The 24,063-nt window shown below is 35.3% G+C and overlaps 1 protein-coding gene across 6 annotated transcripts in view; it reads right to left on the bottom strand.

The window, feature by feature from the left end:
• Nucleotides 1-24,063, bottom strand: part of LARP1B (La ribonucleoprotein 1B) — a 157,314-nt gene that overhangs the window by 53,511 nt on the left and 79,740 nt on the right. For 5 of the 6 annotated variants that reach the window (XM_080676776.1, XM_080676777.1, XM_080676773.1 and 2 more), the window contains 6 exons: nt 21,938-22,081; nt 21,169-21,334; nt 16,801-16,945; nt 11,567-11,741; nt 6,134-6,306; nt 4,124-4,489 (listed from right to left, as the gene is read on the bottom strand). In XM_080676776.1, the coding sequence (XP_080532902.1) occupies nt 4,124-4,489; nt 6,134-6,306; nt 11,567-11,741; nt 16,801-16,945; nt 21,169-21,334; nt 21,938-22,081 (1,169 nt within the window). Of the gene's footprint in view, nt 1-4,123; nt 4,490-6,133; nt 6,307-9,989; nt 10,964-11,566; nt 11,742-16,800; nt 16,946-21,168; nt 21,335-21,937; nt 22,082-24,063 lie in introns of those variants that run through there. The other variant, XM_080676778.1, reaches the window with a different exon arrangement.

Raw genomic sequence — 24,063 nt, 5'->3', positions numbered from 1 at the left:
ACTAATGTATACTTTAGTCATCCAGATAGTATGAATTTGGTTTGCATGATTATAAACTTCTAACCAATTTATTTTATCTTTTTTCTACTCAGCACATCTAGGGAGCTATTCTTATTAGTCCCCTAGAGGAATAGGTGAGAAAGCAAGTTAAGTTCTCTCTCACTGAGGGTGTATTTCTTGTGGGTACCAATTTACTGGGAAAAGGACTTTGGTTGGAATCCCTAGCTGTGGTTAGTCCCTTTGTTTATGTCTTTTACCCCTATACTTTAGGTGGCTTTAGCACAGCTGATTTCTTCAAACTCCCCTGGCTCCAAAAGGGTCTCCACAACAAAACTAGTTTTAAAATTCCAGTTCTCTAAGACTTTAATAATAACTTACCTTGAAGATAATGATTTTTTAGAAGATGCTTTTTTACCTATTAGCAGGGTTTTTTTTTGTCTTTAGCAGTAAGGACAATCCAGAAAGAGAAAGCCTATACTCACTCTTTGGTGAAGTTCAATATTGCTTCTGGATTCAGTATCAGGTGGTTATTTTTTGTTTTGGTTTGGTTTGTTTTTTGCAAAGTCAAGTGATTGATCATCAAACTATCCTATCAATTTGGCATTCTTTTCTTTTACATCTAACTCTATTTTCTGACACATCCGATTATTCTCTCATCTTGAAGCCAGGTTTTTGCTTATATAACATTTTCCTATACCACTCCTAAATCATCATTCATCAGGGTTCAGATCCAGGTCTTCTCATTTCTATTTTTCCTCTGCCACCAATTTGCCTTAAATTACCAACATCCATTACTTTAATAGCCTCTCAATTGGATTTCTTCTGCCACTCTTGTCCCCATCTAATTCATTCTCCACTATACTAACCAGAGTGATCTTTTAAAAATAAAACTAATTATGTCCTGTTGTCTCTGTAAAACCATTGAAAGTACTGGTTTTCAACTTAAGGTAAAATTTAAAAACTAACATGGCCAGCAAAGCCTTGTATGATCAGACTCCTGCCTGTATACCCGTAACTATCCTCTTACGTAACACTATAAACATACTAACTTGACCAGGCTGGCATGGCTCATTGCTTGAGCGTTGGCCTATGAACCAGGAGGTCATGGTTCGAATCCTGGTCAGAGTATATGCCTGGGTTGTGGGATCAATCCCCAGTGTGGGGCATGCAGGAGGCAGCCAATCAATGCTTCTCTCACATCACTGATGTTTCTTTCTCTCTCCTTCCTCTCTGAAATCAATAAAAATATATTTAAAAAAAAAAAAATCACTGACTTGCTTCCCTCTTCCTATAGTATGGTTTACCTCCTCTTTGCATGGTTTATTCTTACTCATACTTCAGAACTGACTATAATTTTGACTTTCTCATAGGCACTGCTTGACAACCCAATCCAAAAGCATCCTGTTTGTTTTGTTGTTGTTAATCCTCACCTGAAGATATTTCCCCTGACCAAAGCCGAGGATCGAGCCTGCAAATGAGGTACTCGCCCTTGACCGGAATCAAACCCGGGATCCTTCAGTCCATGGGCCTACACTCTAACCACTGAATCAAACTGGCTAGGGCCTGTTCTTTTCCTTCAGAATACTTATTATAATCTGTGTTTAAGTACTTACTGTGGGTTTGTTTCAATGTCTGCCCTATCAATTATTTGTAAGAACCAGGCATGCAGACACACCATTATCATCTTCCCATCCCAGTTCCAGGACCTAGCAGTATCTAGCACGTAGTAGGAGATTAATAAACATGAAATTATCGATTTCTCTCTCTTTAAGGAGAACCACAGGAATTATAAATAAGAAGAAGTTAGATGATAGGAATGTATGTAGGGATCAGGCTAAAATAAAACACAAATAGACACACAATGCTTAGAGTCATATAGCTCTAAGTTTTGAATTAACTTTTTTTAAAAAATATATTTTATTGATTTTTTACAGAGAGGAAGGGAGAGGGATAGAGAGTTAGAAAACATTGATGAGAGAGAAACATCCATCAGCTGCCTCCTGCACATCCCCTACGAGGGATGTGCCCGCAACCAAGGTACATGCCCTTGACCGGAATTGAACCTGGGACCCTTGAGTCTGCAGGCCAACGCTCTATCCACTGAGCCAAACCAGTCAGGACTGAATTAACTCTTTACATGCCTTTTAATTATTATCTACACTTTAAAGCAAATAATCACCTACAAATAGCCCACGCTTCTCAAGGTGGCATAAAAGTTCATTATTTACAACTCTGAAAATATTTTCCCACAGGACCAAATTATATACAGTGGCTAAATTCCTTTGGTTAGTACAGAATGTCTAATCCATAATTCATATATCCATTTCAATAAATATGAATTGCGCACTACTTTGTGCCAGGAACTGTTCTAGCACTGCAGATACAGTAATGTACAAAATAAGACAAAAATTACTATCCTCATAGATCCTATATCCATGTGATCAAAACAGCAAAGAAGTGCAATGTACAGAATGGTAGATGCTGAAGAACAAAGCAGGTTAGAGGTATAAGGATGGAGTGCAATTTTAACCTATTATTAGTTCAATTTATTTCTAGCTTTTTCTGTCCAAAAAAGGATTTAAGTTAGGTATTACTTATAAAACCTAAGTATCATAAGTAAAGTAACAATGATTATACAAGGGAAAACTTTCAACGAAAAAAACATTATAAAAACAAACTTCCTTTCTCACTGCAGGACAGAGAAAACTGCTTAGGCTCTAAGTCACTGACAAGCTACCATAACCTGAGGCAGGGTCTCCAAAAAGGCAAGTGGCTAGAGAAGCGGGTGAAAACACTGATGGAAATTCCAAGAAGAAAAGAAATGAAGACAAGGAAAGCACACTTCTTACTGGTGATATGAAACTCCATGGACACCCAGTCCCCCCTATTCAACCACTAGATGGCTGGCTTTTCTCTTTCCTATTTCCTATATTATAATTCTAAAACTTTTCCCTCATTGTTCTAAACTCAAAACAAATACTTAATTTTGGGGGGTTTCTGACCCATTTTAAAGGCAGAAAAGATTCCTTTTAATTACTACCTATTCCATTAAAATTCATATAAAAATGCAGATGGCCAGTTGACTACACTGGCAATCTCATATATTACCTTAATAATTGAGATAGGTATCAGAATAATATATAAAAGATAAAAAATTAAATTAAATTAAAATAAAAGAAACAAGGTTTCAAATAGCACCCCTAACACCATAGTAACGACTGGAGAATGAAAAACAATCATCCAGTTTAATCTTCTACATTTGTCCACACGGTTCTACTATCACAGAGAATGCATCATAGACTAAGGTGGAAGGAGGCAACAAAAGTAACCCAGCTCAGAAGCACCCCTCATATAGCTGTGGTGACCAACGCCAGGTGAGGAATGAGCATGTACACTAAGCCTGTCCATAACTTCAGGTTTTATTCCTTATGAGAAAGGGCCTTATTATTTTCACCTAAAAAAAAGCAAGGAGTTTAGTCAGAGTGCTAATATTTTCTTTGTAATTTAAGTATTTATTTCACTGTAATTTTTTTCAATGATCATATTGAGCCCCAAGCTCTTTTTTTTTTTTTAAATAATTCTTTATTGTTGAAAGTATTACATATGTCCCTTTTCCCCCCTTTAACCCCCTCCAGCCCGTCCCTGCCTCCAATCTTCACCACCCTATTGTCTGTGTCCATGGGTTATGTATATATGATACAAGGTCTTTGGTTGATTACCTCCCATCCACCTACCCTCTCCCACCTTCCCTCCAAGATTCCACACTCTGTTCCATGCTTCCATGTCTCTGGATCCACTCCACTCATCAGTTTATTTTGTTACTTAGATTCCACATATGAGCGAGATCATGTGATTGTCTTTCTCTGACTGACTTATTTCACAGTGCTAATATTTTCTTTGTAATTTAAGTATTTATTTCACTGTAATTTAGTAAGATATTTCTCAGTTTGTGATTATCTGATATATTTCTTGGAAATTTTCAAATTAAATATAACTTATTTATATTTAAATTTTTTCTAAAATGAAGAGCCATAAAATAAAATTTAAAGTTTAGGAAAATATAAGCAACAACACACTGTCAAGCCATATTATCAGCAGAAAGATGTTGGCCAGAAACAATTACCTTTATGGCTGTGTGTGTGTTTTCATTTTCTTCCATCCACAGATCCTGTTCATAATAATATAAGCCATCGTTGATAACTTTAGCAAGTTCAGATGTAATTTTTGCCTGAGACATGTGGTTGCTTGTTCGATCTCCTCCAGGATGTTTTCTCATGTAAGGTGGTGTTTGAGTTACAATCAAAATCTTGTTTAAATCCTGGTCATCTATTTCATAATCTGAATCATTATCAGACCAATCAATAAATGTGTTTTTTCGTTCTTCTACTTGTTCCATCTCTTCATCAAATAAAAAATCAAGTTCTTCTTGTTCTTGTTCATCTGGAGGATATAGTTCATTTGATGCCTCTTCAGGTAGAGATGCTGATTCCTAAAAGAATTGGCATTTTTTATAAAAACTTTTCTATCACTTTAACAAATCACATAAACAAATTGAAAAATGAACCATTATTTTTAAAAGAAATGTTTAAATGTGGAGATTTTAAATATGGAGGGAAAATGTGGCTCTTAGTATAAATATGGTAAATTTTTGTCAAGAGTCCAGGACACTACTCTCCCTCTCTAGTGATCCAGGTTTGCCATGACAGATATAAAAATTAATCAGGATCTTTAGAAAATCATGTTTGGAAAAGCTTTGTTAGGTTTCTCAAATGCCCCCAAGGAAAAATAAAACTTAATGTAGCACACTTAAAATTTTTAAAAGCTGATGCCACATAATTTATTTTCAGCTAATGAGTAACCCACAATTTATTACAAATAATAAAATTTAAGTGTGCTACATTTAACTATTATTGCAAATTAAGATGTTATCATAGGTCAGGATTTCTCAAACTTAGCACTACTGACATGTTGGGCTTGATAATTGTGTGTTTGTGTGTGTGTGTGTGTGTGTGTGTGTGTGTGTGTGTGTGTGCATGTGTGTGTAAAAAGGTGTATTGTGCACTCTAGGATGTTTAGCAGCTTCCCTGGCCTCCACTCACAAGATGCAGTAGCACTCCCCAAGTTGTAACCACCAAAAATGTCTCCAGACTACTGCCAAATGCCCTCTGGTGAGGCAAAAATATCAATACCTCCAGGTCCATCAGAGGAGAACCATTCTTAAATCCTGCATGTTTCTTTTCTTCATGCTTTGATCTTAGGGATAAAGAGTGCTGTTCATAATAACCTTCAATATGATAGCTTTCTTATCCTTTTTATATCTGTGCCCAATTATTTTTAGTGAGCTTTTCCTTATATAGCTTATTTTCACTATTCGAATCATTTGAGTGGCACTGTTTACAAACTTATTTTTAGTAAACTTTTTACTTCAAGATAACTATACATTCACAGTTATAACAGAGATCTCAATTATTCTTTATCCAGTTCCCCCCAATCTTGCAAAACTATAGTATAATATCAGAAACAAGGTACACACTGACATAACCTATCAATCTTATTCAGGTTCCCCCAGTGTTACTTGAACATTTGTGTTTGTGGTTTAGATCAGAGCAATTTTTATCACCTTGGAGAGTTCGTGCATCCAGCCACCAAAAATACAGTTCTACCACAGGGATCTGTCCTATTGTTTCCTAAACTCAGCCATCTCACTCCCACCAAGAAATCAACTATCTTTCCCTTTCCTATTGTGCAACACCAAAACATAAAAAATTCTGATATTTACCCTTTACAAGTAGTTATTTGTATATGAACTTTAAAAATAATTTTAAAAGGTTACAAATAATATAACAAAATTATAAAATTAAAAATTTAGATTGTTAAAAAAAAATCTAGATTGTCAGCTTTTAAAAAAATGGAAGTATTAAAATTTAAATTAGTCACAAGTAAAAAAGCAAAATCTTACCCAGAAAAGATAAATTTTAAAAGCTGATGCCACATAATTTATTTTCAGCTAATGAGTAACCCACAAGTTTTTACTGAAGGCCAATGGTTCCAATTTTTAAATGTTTCCTAATTTTATATATATATATATCTGACGTAAAATTTATCACAGTTCACTTGGTTTATAACAACTTACATTCAATTTCACTGGGGATGAACGATGTCTCTTTTTTTTTTCTATCCAAGGTTCTGAGTCCAAGTCAGGCAAACTGGTAGACAAAACTCTAGTCATTGCTTGGAGATTACTTGTTTCAGTACTTTTCTTTGGGTTCAGTGGACTTCCAATTCTTGGAGAATTGGGGGCAGACTCTAAAATTTTAAGTTAGTTCAGTAGTTAAAATAACAGTTTTATTACTTATAAAACATTTTATTTTTTTCCTTGGGCTTGATTTTTTTTCACACAGCATGATAAGTCAATCTCAATTATGATCTTTTCAATGATTTTCAAACCTGAAGAGTTTGTAAGATGCATTCAAGTGAAACCAATGAGTAATAAGTGCAATGTCACCAAACCTTACGAAGTCCAAATTCATTAAAACTTCTCAAGAATATCAACGAAAGTCACCATTATGACAGTACATCTATTTGGGAAACAATTCTCTGTAAAATCTTATATTAAAATCTATTAATCATAATGAAATTATGAAATCTGAAAGCTATTAAGCCAGTTAAACTACTTATTTTATTGTGGGCAAAAACCAGTCCTACATTGTTCTGCTATGTTTTATACTAAGACAGCCATTACTCCTACATTGTTCTGCTAGGTTTTATACTAAGACAGCCATTACTCAAACACTTAGCACATTTCCTTTGCTTAACAAGGTTAACCTATATAATAAGAGGAATATGCTAATTATCTGTTACACCCTGAGGCGTAACTACTGGATCATGGATCTGTAGGAGGGTGGGACAGTGAACTACAAGTGGGTGGTGGAGAGCTAAAGGAGGGGACAGGGCAGCAGGCTATGGTGGGGGGGAGGAAGCTATAGGAGGGTGGCAGAGAGCTACTGGCGCACGGATTTGTGCACAGGGCTACTAGTACTGAATAAAGAGTAGAATGTCCTATCATTAAAGTGCACTGCCCTGGAAATAACATTTAAAACACTTTATAACTCTGTTGGAATTAAAAATGCCTTTCTCCACACTATCTTTTATTTTTTTAAATCAAAGTATACTCATAAGTAAAATCCAAACTGAGTCCTTCATAAATTCCTTTTCTAAAAGTCAAAGACTATTTAAGTTATAATGCAATGTAAACTTGCTTTGGACAAAAAGTGTTTTAAAAACAAATTCATACTGCAGAATTTGAAACATCATTATTTACTCCTCAAAAGCCAATTCCTTAGAAATTCTGCAAAATTGAATATATTACATAGAGAAAACTAATATAAATGAACAATTTTCATTTTATTTGCTAAATTAAAATGCAAAGGCACATTCCAGGAATCTGAGTTTGAGAAGAATATTCCAAGATTTTAATTTCATCTACTACATACTACAATCAGATAAGTTTATCTTTTTTACGGACAAATAGCTAGTTCCAGGAACCAACCGATTACTATATTACTTTAAAAATAGTTTTATATTTAAAAAATGCTCTAAACTGTACTGTCCAATAGCAGCCACTAGCCATATGAAGCTATTGAGCACTTGAAAGATGACTAGTCCTAAAATGTGCTCAGGATAAGTATAAAACATGTACCAGATTTCAAAGACATGGTACAAAAAACAAAACACATCCATAATTTTTATGCTAATATGTTATATTTAGTTATATTACATTTTTTTTTTCATTTCAGAGGATGTTTATTAAAGCTGGGAATGTGAAACAAAAAAGGGCTAAGGATTATGAGCCTAGACTAGTCTGCTTTGCCTCACTAAAGTCAGAGAAAAGGCGGCTTTGGGGACATAGATACATTAATGGAATTCAGGACCCTTCAGTCCGCAGGCTGTCACTCATCCACTGAGCCAATCCGGCTAGGGATGGCAAATATATTTCTATTGAATATTGGTGCTAACTTCCTTAATTAATGGCGTATATGTGATCACATGATCCACAAAAGTATTATGAGGAAAATACTAGTTTTGGGCTGTCCATACTATTCAAGTTATAGAGAACCCTATTTCTAATATTATGAATCATCTATGTTCATAGAGTGAATAAAGCTTTAAAAGTAGACACAGAACCCCCATCCTAGAATGTGTGTGAGAATTAAGTTACCATTACGCACCTATTAGGAAAATCAGTTGCAACTATTTTTAACATAAACAACTACTTATGCTTATTACATAATCATCTCTAAATGTTCTTTAAGCTTGAATGTTTCTACCATGAAGTCAAGTGTTTTACTATGTACATAGCACATGTGCTTATAAATTAAATGACATTAAAATGCCAAAGAAATTGGGTAGGACAAGAAAAATTTAGCTTTTAAAGGGTGTTTACCTTATAATTAAGCTATACATATGCTTTGTGATTATTTTTACAATGAAAAGATTTTAAACGATATGTGTAAAAATTTTAAGGGTTAATAGTAAAGCACTAATCTTCCAAGACCAAATGAATTTGAATATGGCTTGGATTACTTGAAATTAAACTTAGACAAAAAATTAGATGCATACTTTGACATTTATGGTTTCTAGTTTGTAAGAACTCAACAGAAATAAAAAGTATTGTTGCAGTTTTCAGTAATTGAAAATTGTCCATATAAATTAAGATAAATCATCATATACAGAGTGGGGCAAAAGCAGGCTTACAGTTGTGAGTTTATATCTATTACATTATTTTATTATTTTCCATATGAACAACTGTAAACCTACTTTTGCCCTGCTGTATATATTCCATATTTACCTGTCATGACTTTTTTAAAAAATATTTTTTATTGATTTCAGAAAGAGAGAGGGATAGAAATAATGAGAATCATTGATCAGCTGCCTCCTGCACACCTCCTACTGGGGATCAAGGCTACAGTCCGGGCATGTGCCCTGACAGGGAATAAAACCTTGACCTCCTGGCTAATAGGCTGACACTCAACCACTGAGCACAATGGCCAGGCTGTCATGACTTTTTTTTATCCACCCTGAATCACAGCACTGAGTAATTACATAGATTGCTTTAAAAATGATTACATGCTTTATGTGTGGCACATTCAAGAACACGTCTACAGATCAATTTTTCAAAAAAAAAAAATCCTATAGCTTAGCAATCATTAGGGAAAATCTTATATTTTTTAAAGCCAAATCGAAACAAACAAAAAACAACACAAGATTGTCAGATACCTGACCTCTCAATTTTGGTGAATGAAATTCTTTTACTATTGATAGTGCAATACTATATTCATAGAACTGCAAAACCTAAATTTCAGAACACCTTACCATTCCCATAATCAACCTTTCTCTGGTGCATTAAGGTCCTCTGTTCAGCACAAAGGTCAATCCATGTTAGACAATTCAAGCTCCATAGAGGAAAAAATAGAAATTTTAATTTTTTAGTGAAAAGGACCAAAAATTTTTAATATTTTACCACATAAATCCCTTAAAAATATATTATCACGGGTTATGTTTTTGAAATTTAAGGTCTTCTCACTTGAGTGAAAAGGATATAGGTAAAAGTTTCACTATTTTTCTCTATGCATGGGTATAGATAAACACAATCTAAATTTCCTATCCCTTATTCCCATTTCAAATTTTTGGTGACAGTACTCTCAACTGAATTTAGGAAACTAAGGCTTTCTTATCAGAGGAGAATTGCTAAGGTCAGAAATTTGGGCAGTCACAGGAAACAAATGAATTTACGTGATTATTCCTATGATTTAAAGTGAATCAGCATAACTCAAAACACATTCCATCTTTTTATAATGCCTTCATTATCCATCTGGTTTCTAATATAATGTAAAGAACCTAAATTTTTTAACATTTTAAATGTACACTGACTGGTTTCAGGCAGTGTATGTGTGCATGTAAATGAGTATATTAAAAAAACACAAAAATTTACCAGACATTATTTTATTCCTGTAATTTTATTAATAATGCATAAATCGCTTATGGACAGGCATCACCAACTTGACAAACCTATCTTAGCTACTCTGTGGAAGAAGTGTTTTCTATTTTATCTAACTCAACTAATGCCTGTTCATGAGCAGGTTAAAAATGTCATCTTGGACCCCACATTTACACAATATATTAATCTAACTTATACAGACAGCATATCTTTATTTAAAAAACCTTAAAAATGTTTCTTCAAATTTTAAAACACTTGCCCAAGTTGCTTTCTAGGTTTAGAGGCACAGAGGGCTGACAAACAATAAATAAAATTATCTGTGAGACTGTCCATCAGTGCTTTTTTGATGGCAGGTGCCTCACACTAGTGTATAAAAAATAAATTTTAAAGAGTGAAAAAAATACTTTCATTTCTTAAATTTCTTATTCCTTAGTATCCACATTAATAAATCTTAAAGTCCATGTGAAATATGACAACATGTGAGATACAGTACACTATAAAAGAGGGGCAAATTAAATAGCAAGGACCTAACAATCTGGGAAATGCCACTGAAGCCTCTCTATTTCTACTTTATTGATCTGGACACAAGTACATAAGTCTAAAAGGAAAAGACAGAATCTTGTAAAATTTCCAGAATGAAAATTAACTTTCCCACCGTGAATAAAAAGTAGCACATACAGCCCAGGTTATTTATACACAAATGGGCAGCTCGTATAAAAACAACAGCAGTCCTCTGGTCTGTCTCTCATCATCATCACATAGGTGTTTATCTCCATTGTAGTGTTGACCCAACGTCCTCCACAAGGAGTTGGGAGTAGGCATTCTTGCAAAGAAGTAACTCTGGTCGCTTTCATTTCTGCAGCACGATTTGTTCCAATATTTATAATGATATTTCAGTGAGTCACCTATTCCTCTGCATATTCCGATCAAATGACATCCAAGAGCATCAGTAGATCATCACCCTGACTGAAAAAAGTTTAAGCACACATATTTTTTCCCAAGAGGGAATGTCTTAAAAATGATCCAGGAAATAAAAAAAATTAACATTAAAGCAGTTTTTGGAAATTCTAAGTACCACCAATTCTTTAACCAATAATTATAATAACTTCATAAGAGAACCCCAATTATGCATTAGAATACAGGTAGGTCATCTCATCTTTTCAAGACAAGGTTGAAGTACATTGGTAAGAAAATTAAATAAAGTCTTCCCCACTCTTGGGTATGAGACTTCAGATACTGGAATCCTACTGGACTATTTCAAGTTTACAAGGGGAAAACTGGCACAATATATCTATAATTATTTAGCAAAATTAAGAGAAGATAAGTACAAACTCCACATAACAAAGTACACAAATAATTTAAGATAGAGCAGAGCTTCACTCATAATTCTTAAAACCCTATTTATTTATAGCTCTGTGTGGGAGACAATTATGAGTAGAATTTGGAGCATTAGAGTCATTTAGTTATCTTTAATTTTCCTACTGAAGCTAAATAAGCTTTAAAAAGATAGGCAAATTGCATCAAAAAAGCCCAGTGTTATGCTGTTCGCTGTAGAAGAAAAGCTGTTACCTGCATGTGAATAAAAGGCTTGGCCTGGGACAAACTCTGGGCAGTCAATCAGTTGAGAGAAGTCTGTTTGTGGCACCCTACGTGGAGGAGGGCCCGGAATTGGCCATTTTTCTGGTTCTATCTTTTTTCTCATTTTCTCATCCACAATTTCCACTTCTGTGCTATCTTTCAGTGCCTATAAATAGGAATTTTGATCTATTAAAGAACTTTCATTCAAAGATTTTAATTGTACATCCTTACTTCCAATAACCTAAAAATTTTTTAAATTACTCCTATTTCATAGGTGAGGACACTAAAGCTCAAAGAAATAAAGTACAGCAGTCCCCCTCTGTCTGCAATTTCACTTTCCACAGTTTTAGTTACCTCTGGTCCAAAACAGTAAATGAAAAATTCCAGAAATAAACAATACATAAACTTTAAATTACACACTCTATTCTGAATAGCATGATGAAATCTCACACTAGAAGGGAATTGTCCCTTTGTCCAGCATAAGCACCCTATTAATTACTTAGTAGCTATCTGCTACTAGTAACTGTCACAGTATCACAGTGCTTGTGGAATGTCATCTTCATTTTCCTTAATTGCCCCAAAGCACAAGAGTAGTGATGCTGGCAATTCGAATATACCAAAGAGAAACCATATAAAGTGCTTCCTTTAAGTGAAAAGGTATGATGGATATGAAAAAATTTAGCACATACCATACATATGGTTCTGTACTATCTGCAGTTTCAGGCATCCACTGGGGGTCTTGGATCATCTCCCCAGTAAAAAGGGGAGACTACAGCCGAAACCGGTTTGGCTCAATGGATAGAGCATCAGCCTGTGGCCTGAAGGGTCCCAGGTTCGATTCCGGTCAGGGGCATGTGCCTTGGTTGCGGGCACGTCCCCAGTGGGGGGTGTGCAGGAGGCAGCTGATCTATGTTTCTCTCTCATCGATGTTTCTAACTCTCTATCCCTCTCCCTTCCTCTCTGTAAAAAATCAATAAAATATATTTAAAAAAAGGGGGGGGGGGAGACTACAGTAACTTGATAAAAGTGCACAGATTTTTAAAAATGTATTTTTTTATTGATTTCAGAGAGGGAGGGGAAGAGAGAGAGAGAAACATCAATGATGAGAGAGAATCATTGATTGCCTGCCTCCTGCATGCCCCCTACTGGGGATCAAGCCCACAATCCAGGCATGTGCCCTTGACCGGAATCGAACTTGGGACCCTTCAGTTCGCAGGCTGACACTATCTACTGAGCCAAACCGGACAGGGCAAAAAGGGCACAGATTTATTGCGAGTTAATAACAGGACTCAAGTCATTTATCTGTTCACCAGTAAAAGTCTTAGCCATTAGGCTATGGGGTTTCTCAAAAATAAATGTGCTATAATTTAAGGATAAAATAAAACTAGAACATAACAATAAGGGTTTAATCTCTAACATTTACAGAGAACTCATGCAACTTAACAAAAGGAAGATAAACAACCCAATCAAAAAATGGGCAACGGACCTAAATAGATACTTTTCGAAAGAAGACTGAAGGAAGGCCAAGAGACAAAATACATTTAAAAAACAAACAAACAAACCAACAAACAAAAAACAGATCCAGAGACAGAGAAACATCGATCAGAACGTCAAACCTCAGGGAAGGTAGGGGACAGTGGGGGTAAGGGGGAGGGATCAACCAAAGGACTTATATGCATGCATATAAGCCTAATCAATGGACACATACAACAGGTGGGTAAGGGCATGCATGGGGGGGGGGTAGTGGGGGAATAAGGACACATATATAATACCTTAATCAATAAATTTTAAAAAATGTATATGTATTGCCATAACCGGTTTGGCTCAGTGGATAGAGCGTCGGCCTGTGGACTGAAGGGTCCCAGGTTCGATTCCAGTCAAGGGCATGTACCTGGGTTGCGAGCACATCCCCAGTAGGGGGCGTGCAGGAGGCAGCTGCTGATTGATGTCTCTCTCTCTCATCAATGTTTCTAACTCTCTATCCCTCTCTCTTCCTCTCTGTAAAAAAATCGATAAAATATATTTTAAAAAAAATGTATGTATGTGTGTGTGTGTGTGTGTGTGTGTGTGTGTGTGTGCGCGCGTGCGCGCGCGCGCGCGCATATATATATATGAAGAACAAAATTTCTTCAAAATAGCCCTAACTGGTTTGGCTCAGTGGATAGAGCGTCGGTCTGCGGACTGAAAGGTCCCAGGTTCGATTCCAGTCAAGGGCATGTATCTTGGTTATGGGCACATCCCCAGTAGGGGTGTGTAGGAGGCAGCTGATCGATGTTTCTCTCCCATCGATGTTTCTGACTCTCTATCCCTCTCCCTACCTCTCTGTAGAAAATCAATAAAATATATTTTAAAAAATTGTCTTCAAAATAATTAAAGCGTTATTGATCAGAATTTTAACTAAAATTCAAAGGTATTCAGCTTTTAGAAATAAAGAAAAACACAAATATGGTAAAAATTCAATGTACATATTAACTTTAAAATTTTAGTTATATTTTAGTTGAAGAACACATATGTATCACTTTAAGAATCTTATATTTGTACTAGTGGCCTGGTGCATGAAATTCGTGCACAATTAAAAGGGAATTAATTACAGGAAATATTTTAATATTGCTATTTGCCCTTTCTCTATAATTGAAGTGATAAGAGATAAAAGAAAATTAGTAAAATATATATGAAAATCTCCCTACTGTCAGAGTCTGGGGTGCGCAGCGGGACCCAGAGTCAAGTCCCCGCCCACCCATGCGCAGCTCGAAATCGCACAAGACTCAGACCCGGCCGGCCCCACCCTGTCAAGCCCTACAGGGTGGGAGGCACGGCCTCAGATCCCCTGGCCCCCGCAAGAGGGCGTGACGACCATTTGCATATTAGCTCTTTATTATATAGGATGCCCTTAATAATAGTATAGTACTTACTTCAAGTTCTATTTTTCATAACTGGACATTACTTTAAAATTAGTATTAAAAATTGTTTAAAAACAAACTTGGGGTGGGAATAAGAATACTCACTGAAAGAGGAGTCTGAAATATGAAAGTAAATAAGAATACTATAGTAAAGGGTTTGAATTGGTGATTATCTGTTTTTCTGACATAAACTTTCCTAGTTTTGTCCACTGAACAAAACTATAAGCAATGACATCCCAGTAGCAAACCAGTATACTCAGTATCTAGATCTTGCAACATGGATGAGTTTTAAAAACTACAAATAGCCCTAGCTGGTTTGGCTCACTGGATAGAGTGTCAGCCTATGGACTGAAGGGCCCCAGGTTCAATTCCGGTCAAGGGCACATGCTTGGGTTGCAGGCTCGATCCCCAGTATGGGTGTGCAGGAGGCAGCCAATCAATGATTCTCTCTCATCATTAATGTTTCTCTCTCTCTTCCTTCCTCTCTGAGATAATAATAATAAAAAGAAGCAAAAACCTTACTCAAAATTTATGAGTTTAAGTTTTACAAAATAATGTTTTGGAAAAAGACTGCCAATAGTGTTAGCTAGAACATGCAACAAGTCAAACTCTCAACACTGGTACTTTTAACTGGTTTAACACTTTATACATGTGCAAAGACCCAGACATAAGAGAGCAGCACATATGTAATGAAAAATGTTCACCAGTATCTTCAAAAGCTGAGCATTTATTTCCTGTTACCCACCAGTTTCACAGGAAAATAAGTACAGGTGTCCATCCAAAAAATATGTGCACTGATATTCACAACAGTGTATCACAGACTCAAAACTGAAAAGAACTCAAATGTCTATCAACAAAAGCATGGAAAAATAAATTGAGTTACAGAAAAATAGAAACACAACTGATATACACCAACAATGGATAAACCTAAAAGAAATAATGATGAGCAAATGTCAGATGTATATAAAATAATACATATAACTGATTATGTGAAGTTTAAAAGACAGGTGACAGCTCTGAAAAGCAATTCCCTTTGAGGAGAACAGTGGTACTGACTAGGATGGGGCACAAGGGAGTTCCTAGAATGTTGAAAATGTTCCATTTCTTAACCTAGGTGGAAGTTACACAGGTATATACACAGAAAGTAATTTGTAATCTTATGATTTCTAATATACACTGTATAAATTCTGCCTGTTGAAAGAGGGGAAAATTAAAGAAAAAAACCTGGAGAGATGAATGCTTTTACAAAACATACTGTGCTTGAAAAAGGGCAATATAACAGTGTATGTAGTCTAGTATGAACTATCTTAGGAGGGATACACAAAAAAGAAGTAACGTGACTGTCACCAAGGAAGTTAGTTTAACTAGTTTACTACTGGTGAAAGGTGAGAAGGAGAAGGAATGTTTTCACTTTGAATCTTGAATCATAAGGAATTTATTCCCTATTGGGGAAAAACTAATTCAGTAAGAAAATAAAGAGAACAGAAAGTGGAACGAGAACAGAATCAAGCAATCACAATCATTAATATTTATTCACTGGAAAGGAAAACTTATGTCCACACAAAGACTTTTATGCTTTGCTTATAATATCTAAAAACTAGAAACATGCTAAATGTCTATCATCAAGTGAATTGTTAAACTATGGTACTATGGAATTAGTAGTCAATATTAAAAACAAATATTGATAGATGCAAGATGAATCTACCTCAATAGCACTAAGTTAAGTGAAAGAAATAAGCGAAAGGCTACAAGATATGTAACTTATTTATATGATATACCGGAAAAGGCAAAAGTAGATTGACAAAAATCAGATCAGTAGTTCCCAGCGCTAAGAATAATAAAAGGGACCGGCTACACCGGGGCACAAGGGTGGAAGTCTCTGAAAGCTCATAGAACTGTGCAATAAAAAACCAAGTGTTGAAAGCATTTCTAGAACAGGACAGACAAGAGATTTCTTTTTTAAATAGGCCTTTCTATTCCACATGAAAAATTCCCAAAAATTTAATAAATGGGAATACACACTAAAACTGGAAGATGACTAGGTCCAAAAAAAAGCCAATAAGGTTCAACTTTGAAGGATCAAGTTTAAATATAGGAGGAAACATCATTAGTAATTCTTTCAGTGGTTTCCAAGGTTAGAAATTTATTTGAGCTTGATAAAATTGGAAAAAAACCATGAGATTCATACAAAGCCTTAGGCAACTACAGATTGTTTTGGGATTTATTCTCTTAAAAATTATGATAGAATTCATTTTTTAGAGCAGTTTTAGGTTTGCAACATAAACAAAAAGTGCAGACTGTTCTGTTTTGCAAATGTATAATTACCTCTAAAATGAGATTAAGGTTTGTAGTGAGAGCCTGAACACGATGGAAACCAGCAATCAGGGAAATAGGCAAGAAGCCTTGCTCATCCATTTTTCTCCTAAGAAAGAAGTCCCGTTCCAAATTTTCTATACTGAAGTAATATTCACTAAAAAGAGAAACAAGAAAGTAAATATCAATTTCATCCATTTGTTCAATAGCAAATAAAAATATCTATTGCTTATAATATCAGCTTCTAAAAACATATTTTAATTTATTAATAGCATTATACAGATTTAACACAACACAGATAGAGCAAATATATGAAATGATAGTACTTATGTGGAATCTAAAGAACAACATAAATGAACAAACAAAACAGAAAAAGACTCATAGGTACAGAGAATAGACTAGTGGTTGCCAGAGGGGAAGGCGGTTTAGGGAATTGGCAAAAGAGGTGAAAGGATTGAGTAGTACAAATTGGTAGTTACAAAACTGGAAGTCACAGGGATATAAAAGTACAGCATAGGGAATATAGTGAATAATATTGTAATAATTGAGTATGGTGCCAGTTGGGTATGGGACATATCAGGGGAACATTAGGTAAAGTATATGACTGTTTAACCATTATAATGTACACCTGAAACTAATATTGCATGTAATTAAAGAAAAAAAAAAAAACAACACAAAAAAACCACCAAAATCCTACCGAGTTAATAATGAGTAGAAAAGAATTTAGAATACTAGTTATCTTCCAAAAAACTAACAGTAATTCTAAAATTAATAGTAAACTAAAACTAATTCTTTACACTTAGATTACCTTTACCTAAGTGTAAAGAATTAACCAGCATTTTACTTTAAAAGTTCAGTAACTGATTTTTAAAATGAGTCACTTAGGTGAAATTTTTCATTACAAAGCTATTTTTATTTGCTTTGTTTAAGCACCAAATAACAAAAGCTAAACACATGTCAACAGACTGCCTTCCAACTTTTTCCCATCACTGAGAAGAATGGTATATGGGAAGTATTCTTTGTCAACTTTACAAAGCACATTACAGTTTGCTCTGTTTTCTAAATTGACAGGGTACTGACATTGTTTTAATACCTCTGAACCCTAGAAACCAAGTACATTGTTTAGTGAAAAACTTAGTACATACATGGGCACAGGCACACACACAATTACATATTTAAACAATGCAAGATCTCCCCCTTTCTTTGATGGGGAGATAAATACTATAAATGACATTAAGATTTAACAGTAAATAACTAAACAAAGAATTCCTATGACATCAGGAGGTATGGTGGGGGCAGGGTGGGATACAAAAATAAGCTTAAACACCTTAATCTTTCCTAGGAAACTATAGAGAGAAATGTGAGTGAACAAACTGTATAATCAATAACTACAAGTTCCAGGATACAAATATGAATACATTTAACATGGCACTTGAGAAACACGTTTAAATTACTGCCTCCGTATAGAAAAATAAGAATTATATATATATAAAAAAGAGTAGATTTGTAAAGAGATCAAGACAATAAATGGAGGAAAATGTAGAATTCAAAAGAAATACATGATATCAATAATGATATGGTTGGCAGCTTAATAATTGTATAATGTTCCCAAAATAGAAAGTTTGCAAAGTTGGGAGCTCATACATTTGGGTGTAAGGTTGGGTGAATAAGATACCCTTGAAGTATTTAAGTCAAATTCTAACTTTGAATAAAAAAATCACCTATAAATGAAAACTGGCTTTGACCTACTTTTCACTGGAGGAAAACATATCTTATTTTAGAAATGTAACTATCCAAGTTGTTTCTTTATACTCTTACTAGAGGCCCGGTGCACAAAATTCGTGCACGGGATGTGTGTGTGTCCCTCAGCCCAGCCTGCGCCCTCTCCAATCTGGGACCCCTTGAGGGATGTCCGACTGCCCTCTCATAATCCAGGGCTGCTGGCTCCCAACCGCTGGCCAGCCGGTCTGCCTGCCTACCTGATTGCCCTTAACTGCTTCTGCCTGCCAGCCTGATCACCCCCTAACCACTCCCCTGCCAGCCTGATCGACGTCTAACTGCTCTCCTGCTGGCCTGATTGCTCCTAATTGCCCTCCCCTGCAGGCCTGGCACCCCCCCAACTGCCCTCCCTGCAGGCCTGATCACCCCCCAACTGTCCTTCCTTTCAGGCCTGGTCCCTCCCAACTGTCCTCCCCTGCTGGCCTGATAACCCACAACTGCCCTCCCCTGCTGGCCATCTTGTGGTGGCCATCTTGTGTTCTGGAGTGACGGTCAATTTGCATATTACCTCTTTATTGGATAGGCTATTTATCCAATTATCACAGTGCAAAGCTCCCTTGTGTCAGTGAAATACTACTGACATTTCAGAAACTTTAGTAAATCCTGTACTCTTCAATACTGATAAATAATCTAAGTCTTAAAAAAATCTAACATTCTGATTGTTATACTTCCAAGGCCCTTTCACAGTGCCTGTCATGTGATGAGCACAAATACATATTCTTAAATTCTAAATTTTCAATCATTTAAGGCATTTTATTTACTCAGAAGTTAAAACTGTTCTTTAGTGAAAATGTCTCTAAATCATTAAGATGCCTTTTAATCTAGTACTCTGTGAAATTCATAAATCACCCTAGTATCTATAACATATATTTTTTTGAAACTTCTTATAAACATACTCATATCTATATCTGAATGCCAAGGACTGTCCCAGCTAGAAATAACGAAAATCTTGAATTTTAAATATTTTGACATCAAAAACAAAAAATTAATATACATCTTCAGTTAAAATGATTTTTAAAACTCCATAATCGGCTCAGCCTCTTACTTTAAAATTCATTTAGCATAATTTTCCACAAGTAGAAGTTTTTCAGTATTTCTTAAAGAGAAAAATGTAAACCCTAATCAATGAGCCTACTATGTATGAGAAACCTCAAAGACACAAAGTCCACTGCCAGGTCTCAGAAGGGATCTGGGAACAAGAGTTACAAAAAGATAGGAATAGTAGTTTGAAATTGATAGCCACATGCCAAGCACTTTCTGTACATAAAAAGTGTTTGCATTAACTGTAACAGAAGAAGGAAGACCAAAATAAACAAGCTGCTTCATATTGTAAGCCAACCAAATCCACAGGGAGATATCTAGATGATGTTGCTGATGAAGAAATTATTTTCTAGTGACAGAGTGGGGTCCGTTTTCTTTCTTAAATATAGATTGTTTAAGCCCATGGTCGGCAAACTGCGGCTCGCGAGCCACATGCGGCTCTTTGGCCCCTTGAGTGTGGCTCTTCCACAAAATACCACGGCCTGGGAGAGTCTATTTTGAAGAAGTGGTGTTAGAAGAAGTTTAAAAAATTTGGCTCTCAAAAGAAATTCCTATCGTTGTACTGTTGATATTTGGCTCTGTTGACATTATAATGAGTTTGTCGACCACTGGGTTAAGCAAATCACTTGGGAACATTTTTTTCACCACTATATTAACACTATGTAAATATGTAAAACATCCTATACTACACTAATATGAAGAGGAACTACTTTTTTTTCTGAAAGACAACAGAACAAACTAATGTTCTCCTAACCAATTTCAGTATTCAGAAAGCAACTATTATGAGAACTAGATAGAGTAAGGAATCTCAACTAAAAATAAGGTAGTCCTCATGTAATGTGTCACAAAGAATGAAAACTTAAAAAGTTAAAGCAGAAACTTAGAACTCTGAAATCAATTGCTAATAAAGTTTCAAGACAATCTATCTTTTTGTAAAGTATATGGTTGCCTAACCATTGTGCTGTATACCCCAAAACTAATAAATAACAATGAATGTAAAATGTAATTGAAAAATAAAATTTAAAAAAGATAAAAATCACTATTTTTGCCATTAATATTCATTTGCAAAATTTGTAAATAATCCAAATTTCTTGCTCATTTAGAATATATAGTTTTCTATTACATTTAATTTCTATTATATTTAATTATGCCATGACATTATAAGTAATATCCTTTAAGCAAATACCTAAACAGTAGACAAAGCAATAGTCATAAATAACATGAACCAAATATACATTTTTTTAAAATACTTATTTTAACAACATATCCTAAAAAAGAAAAGACAATATAGCCCTGACTGGTATAGCTAAGTAGGTTGGGTATCGTCCCATGTACCAAAAGGTTGCCAGTTTAATTCCTAGTCAGGGCACATACCCAGTTACCTGTTCAATACCCAGTACAGGGTGTAAAAGAGGCAGCCAATGGATGTTTTTCTCCCCCCTTCCCCTGAAATCAATAAAAACATATTTTAAAAAACGACACAATACAAAATGCTATATGTTAAATTTTGATATTGCAACAAACTTTATCATTACATCTGCTTACAGCTTATCAACTTACATTTGGCGCTTAATATACTCTTTGAGCAATGCTTCTTCCACAGGATATACCTGTACACCTGTACCATCATCATAGTAATACATCATACTGGTATTAAGTTCTGTTTGAAATGGTTGATCAGTCCTTTCACCATGTTCTCGATAAGCATATGAATAATCAAAGTTCACTTGATGTGAAGAAAAAAAAAGAAAAGTGGTCACAAACTTTGGATGGATGGACCTGGAGAGCATTATGTTAAGTGAAATAAGCGAGGCAATGAAAGAAAACTACCACATGATCTCACTCATTTATGGAAAAGAACATTATAACCTGATGAATAAAAAGATAGATACAGAGGCAGTAAAGCACCGAACAGACTGTCAAATTACAGCGGGAAGGCTGGGGAGTGTTGGGGAGGGAGGGAAATAGATCAACCAAAGGACTTGTATGCATGCATATAAGCACACCAATGCACACAAGACACTGGGGGGGTGGGATGAGGGCATGTGACAGGGGTTAGGGGAGGCTGGGGAAAGGTCAATGGGGGAAAAAAAGGAGATATATGTACTAATATATGTTAATATTTTAAACAATAAAAAAAAAGTAGTTACTATAAAGAAAAATTCAAAGTACAGTATTTCAAGGAATAAAAAATAAAATCATTTATATTATCAGACAAGTAAATAGTTACATATGAGATAGTAAGGAAAACTAAGGCTGAAGGCTTACACCCCTTTTTCAAAGTTTATCTAATTAAAAACACACACACACACACAAAATCATGTCATACATCGAGAATTTCCTCTGCCTCGTCCTCTTCCCCGTCCTCGGCCTCTTCCTCGGCCTCTTGAGGAACCTCGGATATTACCACCTTCACTTCTCACACTGGAAACTTCATCTTGATCATCTCTCTTTTCTCTATCACGTCTCCAACCTTTTTGAAATAAAAGTATTTTTATACATTCCAAATTACAGCTATGAATAACATGATTATCTTTCTGAAAACCTGGTAACCACTTCTCTTCACTTTGTATCTAGTTATTTAGTAACCAGGCAATCTTCAGATAGATACAAACTTAAGAGATCCCATAGAAACTTGTTAAAATGTCTCTGGCATAAAGGGAGCCCATAAAGTACTGACATATAAAAAAGAAATTCTAGTAAGTAAAAATAACATACTGAAAAAATACTTATTTTCACAAAATGTTTAAGAAAAGGGTGTTTCTATTTAAGTAAAAGATGTTTCTTTTATTAATTTTTTAAATTTAAGTTCTTTATTGTTTAAGGTATTACATATGTCTTCTCCCCCTCCCCCCCCCCCCCCATTGACCTCTCCCCGGCCACTCCCACCCCCCAACAGGCGTTTCTTTTAAAGAAAAAAGAAATAAAACCACAAAACATACTGGGAGAAGATATCTGCAATACAATACACAAATTATATACAGAAGTCATACAAAGCTCTTATACACAAACGTGCCCACACTGGAACTCACAGGAAAATGGCTAAAAGACAGGTAGGGCAAACTAAGAAATGAAAATAATAAAAAAAGAAAATGGTTCTCAGCGTCATTGGCTGTGAGATGCAAATGAAGACAATGAAAGAGCATTTCATCTGCTCCACTCAGACAAACATTTCAAGGTCCTGCCAATATCAATTGTGAACCAAGATAGTAAAGACAGAATATCTGTATACTACTAGTGAGAGAAAAAACAGATACATGCACTTTAAAATATTGGAAATAATAAGGTGTATATATATACTATAGATCAGGGTTTTCAACCTTGGCAATATAGACATTTCGAGCCAGATAACTCTGTAGTGTGGGGAGCTGTACTGCAGTATGGTATGATGTTTAGCATCATCCATGGCCTCCACCTACATGCCAGTAACACACACTCACCTCCCAACACTCCCCACATCCAGCTATGAAAACCATTGTTATCTTCAGACAATATCAAATGTCCCTTTGGGAGGAAAATAAAAATCACTCCCATTGAGAATCACTGGCCTAGACTCTGCCAATTCTTCCAATAGTATTCTCCAAATATTTCTGCGTAAACCATAGTAAGCCTATTTTTTTTTTTTCATCCTCACCTAAGGATATTATTTGAGAGAGAGGATGTAGAGAGAGAGAGAAAGGGGGGAGGGGCTAGAGAAAAAGAAACATCCATTGGTTGCCTCTCGTGTGTGCCCTGACTGGAAAATGAACCTGCAATTTATATGCCATAACTGGGAATCAAACTCGCAACCTTTTTGTTGTATGGAATGATGCTCCAAGCAACTGAGCAACCTGGCAAGAGCAATGATAAGCCTATTTTATGATATACCGTAGTATACAAGCGAAACATTTTTGTAATTTAAACACAATTGTCATAATAAATTTACGATGTAATGTCCCCCAGGCTGTCAAATTTTTTTACATATTTGATCATGACCCAATACATCAATTTTATAATGCATCTTATGGGTTGCAGTCTAAAAAATTACCCTAGAGAACCTCCTATATACATTTACTGGAAAACATGCATAAAAATGTTCATGACAGCACTTTAATATCAAAAAAATGGATAACAATTCAAAATGTCCACCAACAAAACAGAATTTATCCAATAGTGAAATACCTTTTAGAAGGTGGGAATAAAAAAAAAAAAAAAAAGAATGAATCACAACAATACAACCAATATGTATAAACGTAACAAAATTAAGTAAAGCCCTGGCCTGTGTGACTCAGTTGGTTGGAGTGTAGTCCCGATTCCTGGTACCCCAGGGGCATGTGTGGGAGGCAACGAATCGATGTTTCATTCTCAGAGTCAGTTTCCTTCTCTCTCTGAAGTTAAAAAAATTAGTGTCAAAGACTATGTAAATGAACCTTAAAAAATTACACTAGGTAAAAAGATTAGTGCCAAATAATATGT

Source organism: Plecotus auritus (genome assembly GCF_963455305.1).
Source record: "Plecotus auritus genome assembly, chromosome: 6".
In the NCBI taxonomy this organism is placed as follows: domain Eukaryota; kingdom Metazoa; phylum Chordata; class Mammalia; order Chiroptera; family Vespertilionidae; genus Plecotus; species Plecotus auritus.
Note: the sequence above shows the minus strand (reverse complement) of the source record. Positions and strands in the feature narration are given on the sequence as shown.